Genomic DNA, 14,722 nt, shown 5'->3' with positions numbered 1-14,722 from the left:
TAATAATAACGTTGTCTGACGTCTATAGCCGTTATAATAACGTCGAACATATAATACATAGGTACCCCATGATATAAATATAATATGTAAATACTAAATTGTAAGTACATAATAATAATACTATATTGTATATCTTTGTATAAACGCCGCCGCTTGTGCGTGCACAGATACCGATTTCACGTCGTCGCCTTAACCCTTTTTTCCCTCCCCTACCCGCCATCAGCATCGAGGTCTCCGCACGGGCGCCTATTATTCCTTTGACCCTGCTGCCACCGAGTGCTGCTCGGCGCGAACCAGAACATTTAATCAATAACAAGATAAGGTGTTGTCCGCGCTGCTATCACGTCGAGTCTAGTCTCATCATGATAAAACCACCACTGCCGCCGCTTATTAATAATAATAATATTTAGATATATATAATTTTATCATATAAATTATAATAATGTAATATAATGAAACATCGTAATATTATTTTGAAAAAAAATATTTTATATTACCGGGCCTACGTCGCGGTCGGTAACGAATAGCCAGGATATGATGATAAGAATAAACGGGCTTTTGTCGACGATAGAAGAATCGTAGGTAATATTATTTTTATTGTCGTAGCGTCTCTACGGTACCAAGGCGTACGCAACACGGGAAATCATCGAATTTGTGGCCACGGGACGCACACGAGCACAGGCGCGCACGCGCGAAAGGTGTGTGTGCTGGGCGAATGTCGCGTGCCGCCGCCGCCGCCGCCACTGTCGATAGTGATAATGTACCGCGGGTTTTGAGAGGTTCTTTGCCGCAAACGACGATCGGATGACGTTCAGTTCGTTTCGTCGGCCTGACTACAATAATTACTGTTGATATTGTGAAATATCACTGTCTAACGATCGGTGAAATGAACGCACCTGTCGGCCACTGCTGCCGGTCCGTCGTTGTCTAGCGCGCCCTCATGTCTCGGTCCGGATCCGCTGCGGGAGGCGAGCAGGAGCAGTGATGTCAAACATCAGAAAAACCAAGTTTGTGACCGTTAACGACTATACCTAAGTCAGTCCTCATGGTGGTGGCCGACAGTGCTATGTTGTCGACAGCAAAGGAGGAGTTGTTGTCTGCGGTAGACGTGTATCAGCCGCACGTCAACGTGGATGGTATACCACCACTGCCAATGACACTAGCGCAGCCATCTACATTCCCTGGCAGTCCCATGTCGGCCAAGAAGCAAGCTCTCAAGTCGTTCAGTGACATCCAGAGCCTCCTTGCAGCAGGCTACCAAAAGGATGTCAAGAAGATATTGCGGGACAACTGCTGGCCGACCAACCATCCTATCAGGGCTCAATTATGGCCTGCACTTTGCAGACAACATGCATCCGAAAACAGTAACAACATGCAAGAGGGATTCTATTGGGATCTTGTACGACAATTGTTTGGGTCTACTGGTAAGAATAATATTATGCTTTTTCCAATATTATTATTTTTATTACCTAATAAGTAATGCAATTTTTTTTTTATTAGAAATCTATGCTGATAAATTTGTTTATCTAAATCTTTTCTTGGGTTGGTGTTATTGGTTACTGATAATTTAAAATTTAAAATTTAAAATATTTTTATTTTAATTTTAACAGATATTTAAAAATAAACAATATAATTTAATACTTTTATGAGTTATTTCAAATAATTAATTTACATACTCAATATTTTATGATCATATATTTTTTAAGATGTATTATTACACATAGGTATCTAAGTTTAAATGCTAATCAAAGATAAATATTATATAGGTATTTAGTAAACATTAAAATGACTTTTTTCATTTTATGTTTAAATATAAAAATTGCATATTATGCACTATCTTTTGTATTTGTTTTGTTAGACACTGATCTATCTATAAATTAATCTGGATTTACTGCATTTAACTAAAAAAAAAAAAACAATTCTATTAACATTTCAGAGTAAAACATTTAAAAACTGATTTAAAATGCCAATTATGATTACATTTTTTAATCAACCTTTTATTTTTGAAAATAATTTTTATATTTTTTACATACCAGATCTTCCAGATAAACCAATTATTTTACCAACATTTGTTGAGTCAAAACATAGACATTTACATCATCTTGATTCAACAGGCAAGAATATTACTGACAGAATTGTTTGTGTGCTGGGGTTTGCTTGTCCAGACATCACTTATAGCCCTGCTATATATTCGTTAACATCATTGTTGCTACATTTTATGCCTGGTTTGAATTTAATTTTATAATTATTTTAATGACATACTTTATCCAAGAAATTATTCATTAAATTTGTTTTTTGTATTTTGTATTATTTTTTTGTTTTTTTAGAAGAGGAATGCTATAATAGTCTAACAAGCTTAGTTTCGTCCAAGAACTTAGTATTTGTAACACAAACAAAATTATTGTATGAAGTTACATGGAAAACTGTATTAAATATATGTAGAAAACATGTTGTGCGTACCAACAATTCATCAAACTGTAAATGTTATAAGTGTTATTTTTTAATTTTAAAAATAATAAATTATAGAAATCTGCTGTGGGGCACATTGGCAAACATTGTCCTATAAAAAAAACAGAAAAAATGTACATGGATTGGATTTGGTGGATATTTCAAGGATTACCATTTCATCATGCAGTTAGTTAGATATAATGTGATGAAGATAATTTAAATATATATTATACTACACATATAATATTTTTATTTTAGGTTCGAGTTATGGATTGTTATCTTCACGAAGGCATAAAAGTGTTGTATCGTATTTCAATGGCTATCTTGCAACTTTTTTATAAATACTCAACTACAAGTAATTCTATTTGGGCTGAAGAAATAAATAGTCATGGAGTAGACGTGGCTTTGATGAATTTTTGCCGTCAAATGCCGGTATATAATTTAAATATCCAATGTCTTTAATGAAATAAATAATAGTTAAGATTTATACAATTAATTTTATTTTAGGCAAATCCACAGAAAGTGCTTAAAACAGCATTTAAAATTCGAGGTTTAAGTTCAGCATACATTCATAGAGTTTTTGTAAAAACTGAGATGATATTAAAGAGTAAAGCTGTTTTATCTGGTTCCAACAAATTAAACCGTTCCTGTTCTAGTGAAAATTTACCTACTAGTCAATCTCAAATGAATATTCAGATGTCCTCACATACACTTACTATACGCGAGGTAAGTTGTAAAACATAATATAATTTACTATGAATGTATAATAAAATAGTTATCTTATAATTGCTGAAAATTTTTAAATAGTAGTCATTATCTATTTATGATGAAAGAATCGAAATATTTAAATAATTTTTGCAAATTACTTTTCTTTAGTTATTTATAAATATTGTTAATCATGTTCTCAACTTACTGTTTATTCTATTTTACCAATTTCCTATTACATCTATATAATCTATATGAAACCTCTATAGTCCATATTAAATTTGAGATAGCATTTATAGGTACCTACCTACATTTAGGCGCATTATGTATTGTTTTCATAACTTTTTGCGTTATTAGTATTAATTTGACTAAGGGTTATTAAATTGTCAGCAATCATAATTATAGTTAATTTATTTTTACTTTATAAAAATTATAGTGTTGTCAAATAACAATTTTACAAAGAAGTAAAAAAACTTAAAAAAATTTAACAATAAAAAATAAAAAAATGTGTTTTATTTCAAATTAAAATTATGTAAAAAAAAATATTTTCTAAAACTTAAATAAAAATTAAATTAATGAGTGTTGTTTTATAAAAAAATCACTATTATTTTGTAAATTAATTTTATAAAAAGGATGTTCATGTATTTTCATATCTGCTATTAAATACTAAGTAGCATAGTTAATTGCTTCAAGGTGACAGGATTCAATGTATAAAATTTCAATTTTCATTTATAGGTAGGTACTTTGCATATTTCTGAGATTTTGTCATATTTGGTATATATTTTCATAATTATGCATTTTTCATATTAAAGTGCATTTAAAATTTTTTTAAGTTATTTTTAACATGTTAATAGTTTTAATAATAATCAAAAACTAATTTTATTTGAAAATATCAACATTTTAAAAGTCTAATCAATAAATGTATATAATTAAATATACCTATCCAGTCTATTATAAACAATTGCATGAACAAATAAAAAAATTATATTTATCATACAAGTTTTAAATAAATAAGTGTAAGGATGCAATAAGTTTTTTATAAATTAAAAACCATTTTTTTTTCATTTTTATAAGATTTTATGGCAATCAAAGGTTTTTACTACATATTTACTAATATTTGCATATTTTAACATAAACATACAAACCTTTGTTTATGGAATTATAACAAACTTATTTCAAAATAATAATATACCATATAAGTATAAGTACTTTTATATTTTGTTATGTTCATTCTATTATAGTTTTTAAATTATTGTTAAATAATAATATATATATATATATTATTGTTAAAATATAGCTACATAATAAACATGGTAATATGTATGTAAAAATAATAATTTCTTATTTGTAAAATGATACTACATGATTACATGATTACAAGACTACATGATTTTTATAAGAAAATTATATTTTATGTCTATAAGTAAACATACTAACTCCAAAAATTCATCTAGATTCTATTTTTCTAAAATACTTTCAATTGACCAAACAATACCAATTTGATTATTAATTTATTATGGTAAAAAAAATCTTAGTTTTTATTTTAAAAAGATCATTTTGATCGTAATTTTTTTAGTTGTATGCATACAATTTTTTTATAAATTTTTAGTTTAAAAATAATGTTTATTTCACTATTTTTACATGGAAAGTATACTTGGTAAAATGCGTTATGATTGGATCTATAAAAACTATTATATTTGATAATTTAATTATTTTAAGTTAATTTGTATTGTATCTTATATTTTTCTATAGCTGTTTTTTAGTCTTAAAATATATGAAATAATTATAATAAATACAATCTGGTTATTAAAATCTTCAAATGGTAGTGAATCATATTTGCATTTTATTAATAACATAACATTTGGTAATAAACTTGTGTGTGTTATGCTGACATTCAGGGAGAACATTCACCAAGCCCTCGGGCTTCCACGATGGCCAGTTATCCAATTAACAATATCAGATCTTTGATAGCTAATCATCAGGATGTAAGTTTATTATTTAAACTGCAGCTGAATTCAGATATTTTATACATTTTTATTTATTTATTTTTGCAGAACGTTTGAAATTAATTTATATTATTTTTTATCCAAGCTTTATTTTTTTATATTTTTGAGTATATGCAATTAGCTTATATTTTATAATTATGATTTTAAAACTCTAGAAATTAGATCTAGAGTGGTGCCCTTAGCAAAATATTTTAGTTTACTTTTTTAAATTTTAATTTTGCAAGATTAATTCCAGTGTTGTTATTAAATTGTTTTAGTAATTAGAATTTATATATATATTAGATATTTAGTATTATCTATGTATATGTTTACACAGACCAATTACTTAAGTAATCACTGTATATAGATAAATTTACAATTTTTATTTAATTACCATAAATGTACATTAGATAATTATAATTGAAGTATGTTATAAATTAATTTAGATTTATTTATAATTATTAATATTACAACTTATATGAAAATAAATGTTTGCATCTGATATTTGTTCAAGGATTAAGTATATAAAGAATCGTTTGTTGAGGTATTAATATTATTAGTTTATACTAGTTAAAGTATATTTTACGACAATTTTTTCAATATATTGGTTATTATTGGTGCTCAAATTTTGTAGTAAAATAAATAGTTAAAAAAATATTTATAAATCCAAAATAGCATGAATTTAATTTAAGCTTAAAAAATAAAAAATATTAAATTTATATATTAAGAAGTTAAAAAACAAATTTATTAACATAAATTTAGTTAAACTGTTTTCATTAAAATTTAGTTTATTGGGTAGGATTTGGGGTAGGGAGAGTGCTTATATATGTTTATACCTACATTAAAAATAGTAATTCTGTAGTAACCTGATGTTATGAAAGCACATTTCTTATAAACTAAGTATTTTAAATTATACACTCTCATTAATGTTTGATTTAGTGCTATTCATAGGTATTTACAGAATCTACAGCTGTATACTCTAAACGCAGAGCCTTCCTTCTAAAAAATAGTAAATATACTAGCATAAGATCCATATGGTTTTAATACAGCCATAAACATCAGATGTTTAATATTCATGAATAGTGTATTCATAAATATGAATTTATGATAATAATATTGTATTACAATTATAGTGCGTGGCTTAAAACTAAGTAAAAAATAACATAAAAATATTAGTTTTTTATTTAAACATTTTATATTGTGTATATTTTTTATCAAAACTTCAAATGCTTAAAATAATATTCAGGAGAGGTATTCTACGTACCCTGTAAAAGAGATTTGTGAACGTCAATGGTGTCACTAGGAATATTATTGATTGTATTTGTATCACTGATAAAATTAAAATTTGGGTATTCCAATAATTATTTTTTCAGACATTAATTATGTATTGACAATTCCATTTATTACCTAGTTAGTTTTGGCAATAGTATAGTAGTCTATTAAAATAAAATTATAAAAAAAATAGGTAAAATTGTACAAACATGGTTAATGGTTGAAAAAAGCTCATTTAGGGGAAGAGCAAAATTAAGTTTACTTCATTGTAATCACAATAATTTGAAACACATTTGTATTTAAGGAATTATTTGTATATATCACACTTATTTACGAAAAAAACTTGACCATTGTATTTCATTGTTTCATGGCTTAATATTTTCTATTGTTTTTTTTTTTTTTATCTGACTGATACTTTTTCTACGTTATTTAAGATGGCATTATATCCACATGTGTTGTCTATGTCTTACTAACGAACAATGTACATTATAAGAAATTTGTGTTTGGCAGAACACATTTTATGTTGTTAGCATATCATATGCTTTGATTGATATTATCATTTTAAAGTGAGTTATAGCAGTTATAGCTATGTAAAATATTACAATTTCAGTGGGCCAACAACAGGTTGTTGAAAACACAGGTTGTGTCGAAATAAAAAGTGTCAAAATATTACTAAGTGCCATTTATTGTTTTAATTGAAAATATTCTGAGTCTAAATGACTTAATTCTGATGTAGACTGACTTGAAGGTGCTTGTGCTAACTCTGGTAAATCACGTCTATCGGAGTCCTCTCCAGGGGCCCCCTTATATAGTCAGTGTCCCCCAACCTACTACTCGTGTCCCTTCTGGCCTATTCCTAAGTGCGTCATTTGTTCTCACATTAGACATTTTAGGATCCACGTGCGATGATAAATTCCAATATGGCATCCAGTGACAATCTGCCCACGCACAGGTGGTCAACCACAATCACTAAGTCCACGTGCACGTAGCACAATTTTAAAATGATAATATCAATAAAAGCATATACCATGTTCTAGATAATATTATAATATTCTTACATTTAAGTTTGATAATAGGTAAAATGACTTCATATTAAAGTAAAAACATAAAATGTATTCTGCCGAATGCAAATTTCCTATAGTGTACTTTAGTAAGACAAAGACAATATATAACGTAATGCATATAGTATTATATACTTTATGTATTGCGTATAATGTCCTCTTAATACATAAACCAAAAAAATACCTGGCTATAATTACCATAATTTTTATTCATTACATTTTTACTAAAACTAAGGTTGAATCAAAATAATCAATATTTTATTTTTTCTGATTGATGTTATTTGTAATTTTATTATTTAACAATAATTGTTACATGTTTAATTTTATTCAATAAAATTTGTTTGAAATATTATTTAATTTTAATAAATTGTGTATGTTTTAAATATTTATTCTACAGCAGATGTTTAAAATTAATTTAAATTACCGACAAAGCAAATATTATTTTATGAAATAGTTTTTATTTTATTGTCTTATTACTAAATATATTCTGTTAAAGTATTAAATTAAATTATATATCATATTGTACATTATTGAAAAAAAATCAAGGCAAAGCTTGTAACCAGAATTATTCATGCCATTACATGATAATATTTTTTTTTTATAAAATTGTCATTATTACATGAAATAAAAAAATTTTGTTTTGTTTATTGCATTGCAATATTATATTGTCAATATCCAAGATATTATTTAACAACATCAACATTTTAAGTGAAAAATTTACTTAAAATATGTACAGTTATTTCTTTAGTACATATTAGGTACTTTTGTTATGTAAAATATTGGTAAAAATACTGTGTATGATATTATTTATGTTACTTATTTTATTTAGCGTGTTGTTAAAACCTGAATAAATAAATTGTTTTGACATTATAGTTGATTTAGAGCCAACATTTTAATTGTGTTTTGATTTCTGATTTCATCATTGAATTACTATTCATGTTTTTAACAGTTTTACAAATTGATTTCATCATTATGGTTACATACCTTAAACTTAATATTTAAAATCAATAAAATTGTATTTTTATATTAATTAATTCCAGCTGTTCACGTTATGGTCTTGGTTACCAGTGAGGATAACAATGTACCAACCAATACTTCTTTACACAACTGAAGAGCATGGCTGTAGTTTGACTACATTCTATGTTAGAGTTGAACACCACGAACCAACACTTCTACTAATAAAAACTTGCACTAATGAAGTATAAAATAATATACCTATACTAAATAATATATTAGACTGTTTAATAATTCTTAAATATTGTATTTTTATTTTTAAGGTTTTTGGTGCATATTGTTCTTCAAAGTGGATCGAGAGAAATAAAAAGGATGATCGTGGGAATAGACAAGCTTATTTTGGTACTGGTGAGACATTCATATTCAGTCTACATCCTGGTAAAGCAAAATACCCATGGGTTGGAATGGAAGTTGATAATGTACATCATGCCAATGAGCTGTTTATGGCAGCTGATCAAAAAATGATAACCATTGGTGGAGGGTAAAATTATTGATTAGTTATTTCATTTAAGTACTAGTTTGAAATTTATCATGATTAATTTTATTATTGATGTTCTTAATACAGCGACGGCCAAGCTATATGGATGGATGAAAACGTTCGGTATGGAAAAACAGAGAGTTGTTCTACATTCAACAATCCACCACTGTGTAAAAGTCGTGACTTTGAAATAAAAGTTTTAGAAGTTTACGGTTTTGATGGCGTGTAAGTAATTCAAAAAATAATATGAATATATCAGAATTATTAAGTGTTAAATTTTGTGCCACAGGTTAATGTGACCTAACAAATTCAAATAGAAAATTGATTTTAATACAATAATACTGGTTTAATAATGTTGCATTGGTATAATGTTATACTATTTTTTTATTACAAAATTAACAATAATTTTATTTTATTTTTAGGATTCTTTAAAGCAAGTAGCAATTTAACTGAAAAGCGACAAGTCTACTAGTTATATATATATATTTTTTTTTTACCCGTGGTTACTTATTTAGTAAGTAAGAATAAGCAATTTTTGTAATACTAAATCCACTACAATTATAAAATGTTTGTTCCTGGATTTTTATAATAGGTACTTACTACTTAGTTAATAATTGTAATATGTTTTGAAGTTGCACAAGTACTCAAATTTAATTAACAAATTTGATCCAAGTTTGAATTATTTTTGATTAATGAGTACTTGAGTATGCAAATAGTTCTAGTACAAAATTTTTTTAACATATTAAACTATTTCAATTATTAAAATATTACTATCATAATATTATATGGTATATATTTTTTTATTGTAATAAAATAATAATTACACCTTAAGTATTCATTGCTGACATAGAGTTGGGGTTTTCATAAACAATTATTGTCGGTTCCTGCATATGATATTGAGTACAGTATTAACTATAAATGAAAAATATGAGTATGTGTGCAACTTAAATATTTAAAAAATATTATTCTATTTCATGTAAGTGATAAATACAACCTATTTCAGAAACAAAAAGCATAATATTAGACCAAAGAATTTTTGCTCTAGAGTAAATCACTAATTTATTAAATTAAATATACCAGTATTTTATCTAAAAATAATTATTGTGGATTATAGACTTGATTGACTAGTTCATAATTTATTACGGAAGATAATGTTTAAGTAATTTATACTAATTATATATACAAAAAAAAAACAATTTATTGGTTAGATATTTTTAATCCAACCATGTTTTACATTACAATATCTCTAAATGTGTTCAACAATTTTTAATTCTAATCTTAAGAAATTTTTGCCCATTAAATTAAATTTGAGTAGAATTATAAATCTTGTATTATGTTCCTGAATACATTTTTTTTGTGTTTTATTATTTACAGGCTGTATATAAAAAAGTATAGTCAATAAAAAATATTGTAATTTGTAATTGATAGCTTATTATATTAGTTGAAAACTAAAAAGTGTACTTAATTATTATTAAGTTTGTATGTATATTGTAAAAATTGATGCAACAGAAAATGATGAATTAGTGTTGAACTACTAATATACTGCTAACTTATAATAATTTTTAAATTAAGAATAATTATTTTCTGTTGCATATAATACGTCTTATAATTAATGTATTATTGGTATCGGAACACCAAGTAAATCACCATTTTATTATTTAATAATTGTTATATTTTATAATTACATTTCTATGATTCCTATTAATTTTTTTAAGGTATATCTTTATAATATTCGGTTTATTTCATATATTTCCATATTTGCAATTGGCTTATAAATGTTAAATAATATAATTTACATTTTATCAAAAAATATATAGAAGAGTTCTATGTATATTGGTGATTTATTAAAAATAATGGATCGATACTAATATAGTTTATTTGATCACTTGTATGTTCATTATGGGCATACAAAATTCATATTAGCGTGTGAAGCATTTTTAACTTATTATTTTGAGTATAATATACAAATTGCCTTTTCAAATTCGCCATTTTATTTGTTTGAAATGTTAAGTATTGTGTTTATTAATTTTATTATTCAGTTGAGTTTTGAGTTAAGATATAGGTTGATGATTTTAAATGATTCAAAATTGGAGTGTATTTAATTCTAAACAATTTAACTAATATTCAACTACTACTTTAAAAATGATTTTATATTTATATTATGTTATAAAATTGGTTTTGAACAAAATGTTATTTGATATAGGCTATTTAATATAAGCATGCGAGTGTTGTCGTATCCTAATTATTATTATTATACCATTTGTTAAATATTGAAAGTTAGTTTTCAATTATTATTATTATTTTTTTTTTATACATAAGTATACATATATAATACATTAGGCATTATTATTTGCTCGGCTATTTTGTTGTTACCAAGCTAATTCCAATTTTATATTTAAATATCAATATTATAATGGATTAAATAGTGTGTTTGAAATATCATGTTAGAATGTGAAATAATTTATATCGAGTATGAAAAAATTATACTATTTATGTTGTAAAATTGCATTTTGCATATTATATTAAATTATTATCATTATTATTATTATACGCTTAGAATGCTATACTCATAGAATAGTGATGTATATATATTCTATACATTATAGATGTTAAATTTTCCCATCGAGCTTTTTAGTTGGTTAAAGTATGAACTTGTTGATAAGTGCATTTAATGTGCACTTTCTTGTCAGTTTTGTGTTAATTAATTTTGTTAAGTTTTTTTTTATTACTAAATGTACACACCAATAGCTTTATAATATTGCGTTTTATCGTTAAACATTTATGATATGTATACCTTTGTTGTTTTATTCGTATTTTTGTGTGAAAATGTTCAGTCTCTGGTAAAATTGGTGCAACACAATCTCAACCTTTTTAAATTTAAAATTTTTATATACGTTTTATCATAACTATAATCAAGACTACAATATTATATGTAATATTATTATTCTGATAAGAAATAAAACTGTTGGTTACCTTTAAATACAATTTAACAATTTAGCTTTGTTGCGACTTCTTTACCAGAGACTTCCATTAGTTCCAACTGTATTGTTATAATATATACAGTAGAGACATTTTTAAAATATGTTTTTTATTACTATTATTATTATTATTTTTAATATTATTATTGTTTTTGAAGTCTAGTCGAGTCCTTAAGTGGTGTGTCTTTTTTAATTCCGCCCATTTTATTATATCCCACTCAGCGATACAATGTTGTTACCTTTTAATTGTTTTATATATCGTCGCCATCTGTGATATAACACCCATATTATAATATATTATGTTTTTCCCCTCCAGTCAATCCCTATTTTTTACATGCAAGTTTTTACTGTATTAATTTTATTATAGAGAGTGGGCTTTACTTGATTTTGGATGTATATCTCATTTTTTTTAAAACTAAAAATGTGTTATGTGTATCCCATCCAATAAGTTCCGTACAGTTTTTTATTATTATGTACCTCTCCTCACCATTGACCAACTATTATACGTGTCATTACTGTTTATTGCCGTACTTAGCATCTTACTGTACATTTTTGTTACAATTCACTTTGTTATTAATATAATATTATATTGATTCGTAAAAATGTTTTTTTTTTTTTTGAGATTTGTTACCAATTTAGTATTATTATAGACATTTTAATACCTTTATATGCATATATAATAATATAGAATCTGTACATAACATTAGGCTGTGTACTATTTGAAATGTGTGAGTTAGACCACAATGTATTCGAACTAAATAAAAATTGATTAACAGTATATTCGTCATATATATTACCTTGTTCTTTATTTCAAATAAAATGGTATTATTTAGTGGTCTTGGTGAATGTTTTTAAATAATGGCTTGAACTATTTATATTTACCATTAAAAATATCAATAAAAAGAACAGAAAAATAAATTTCTAATGAATTATAACACAAATAAATTTACCTAAATATTATGTTATACTGGAGAATATCAGAGCATAATTTTATTGTTCTATGAAACATGTTGCAAAACTAATCTTGTGATATTAGCTTTAATATTCGAGTGAATTAACTGATATATTATTATTTAAAATTGAGATCATATGTGTGATTGTATTTGTAAGTTGAAATGTTTCTTACAATATTTCAATTTGTATGTAAACACATAAAATATTACAATTTAAAAATGATCACTATTATCTGACAGAAAAAACTGAACAAATCCATATATTGGCATAAATAATATCTTCAATTTTAATTTTTTTTGAGTAAGTCAAATTCACTTTAATATTAAAACTATCAGCATAAAACATAAGATTTTTTCAGTTAAACTCAAATTTATGATAAGCTAGTGAAAGTGTGCTGATATCCTCTTATTAGAAGATTTGATCCTGTATGTTTTTTACCAAAATCCTAACTCATGCCAATTATCCTAGTTGTCGAATAAAACTTCTGAAACATATTTGAATTTATCATATTATTCGACTACTTGAAAACAAGTTTTAAACTTTTGTGGTTTGAGCTTTTAACCCTTCAAGATAATATTTTACAATTTTGAATATTAATAAAATTAACACGTATTAATTATACTGAAGTGAAAAAAATTAATTAAAAAATGTAAGAAGCTTATTTTTATTTAAATTCAAATATTTTTTTAGAAATTTTATCAGATAACAATATATTTATTGGTACAAATTACAAATTTCAAAGTATTAACAATAAGTATGAGAAAATAAAAAAAATAATAAAATAATTAATAATGCGTGATTGTGTGGAAATTCCTCACTATTTATTTTACTTACAGTAACTCACGGAAGCGATGAAAGTTAGTTTTGCTTACTAATGCGCACATATTTACACGATTCTCACACAAGTATTTAGAAAATCGTTTATATCGATCTCTTTAAAAACGATTGGATTCGAATAACTTTTTTGTATTTATTTTTTTTAATCTTTTATTAATTTATTGTATTTATGTACTAATTTGGTAACTAATTAATTTATCTGATTTGATTTTTGAAAAACCCATTCGAATTTGTCATAAAATATTCACGAAAACGGGTTTCTTACTATTTTTAATTTACTTTAGATTTTTAGTGGAGTGATAGATTTATTAGTTTTACAATTAGTTGTTTTTATTAATTTTTTAATTTTCGTTTCTAAAGATGCGTTTTTTCTAGTAGAAAAAATGCCTTGATAGAGGTAGATTCTGATATTAAATCTATAGTAATTGCAATATATATTTTAGTTTAAATATAACGTTTTCAACTCCTTTAAAATACAACCAATATTATATTATAAAGAGTTAAAATAATTCTTTGGTAAACTGCTGAGTTAGTAACCCATCTACCAGGTGGTATTGAATCTTTTTTTTTTGGATTGAAACGTTATATATTTTTAAAATATTTAGGATCTTATTATTATAGACATTTGATGACTTTTTTTAATAAACGATTGCAAAATTGCAATAGAAGTGGACATTAATTAATAAACACAATCCATTTAGTAATATTTAAAAACGTATAATGTTTTACGTTTTTGTGAAATATTTCCGAATTTAAACACTAAATATAATACCTTAACAGTATTAAATAGAATACCTATAGAAACACTAGAAACTTGTGGGTAAACCGTGGATTTTACTTATCCACACTACAATTTACTATTAGTATATTTTATTTAACCTTGCATATCTATACCTTATTAGTTATTATTCAATATTCATCATTGAATTCAAATTAAACACAACTATTAAAATGACTAGGGATAAGCAGTATTTTATGAGTTTATTTGTA

The 14,722-nt window shown here is 25.3% G+C and overlaps 1 protein-coding gene across 4 annotated transcripts; it reads left to right on the top strand.

The window, feature by feature from the left end:
- On the top strand, window positions 1-10,113 carry LOC113557413 (GTPase-activating protein skywalker-like). Of its 4 annotated transcripts, XM_026962913.1 has the most exons (11): window positions 325-1,424; window positions 2,037-2,225; window positions 2,328-2,452; window positions 2,527-2,634; window positions 2,707-2,880; window positions 2,956-3,174; window positions 5,052-5,138; window positions 8,512-8,670; window positions 8,749-8,966; window positions 9,051-9,188; window positions 9,386-10,113. In XM_026962913.1, the coding sequence occupies exons 1-11, from the start codon at window positions 1,046-1,048 to the stop codon at window positions 9,393-9,395; spliced, it is 1,806 nt and encodes a 601-aa protein (XP_026818714.1). In that variant the 5' UTR covers window positions 325-1,045; the 3' UTR covers window positions 9,396-10,113. The 4 variants fall into 4 exon arrangements, with proteins under 4 accessions (XP_026818715.1, XP_026818717.1, XP_026818714.1 ...); XM_026962914.1 differs by lacking the exon at window positions 9,386-10,113 and having other exon boundaries at window positions 1-1,424; window positions 9,051-9,192; XM_026962915.1 differs by lacking the exon at window positions 5,052-5,138 and having other exon boundaries at window positions 327-1,424.
- Window positions 10,114-14,722: the final 4,609 nt, after the last annotated feature.

Source organism: Rhopalosiphum maidis, chromosome 3 (genome assembly GCF_003676215.2).
Source record: "Rhopalosiphum maidis isolate BTI-1 chromosome 3, ASM367621v3, whole genome shotgun sequence".
Lineage (NCBI taxonomy): Eukaryota > Metazoa > Arthropoda > Insecta > Hemiptera > Aphididae > Rhopalosiphum > Rhopalosiphum maidis.
Note: the sequence above shows the minus strand (reverse complement) of the source record. Positions and strands in the feature narration are given on the sequence as shown.

Bases quoted from the DNA above. Each gene is read 5' to 3' on its own strand.
- LOC113557413 (XM_026962913.1), top strand. From the start codon at position 1,046: ATGGTGGTGGCCGACAGTGCTATGTTGTCGACAGCAAAGGAGGAGTTG. The intron at 2,226-2,327 runs GTTTGAATTTAA...TTGTTTTTTTAG, and splicing joins GTTGCTACATTTTATGCCTG to AAGAGGAATGCTATAATAGT. The intron at 2,881-2,955 runs GTATATAATTTA...ATTTTATTTTAG, and splicing joins ATTTTTGCCGTCAAATGCCG to GCAAATCCACAGAAAGTGCT.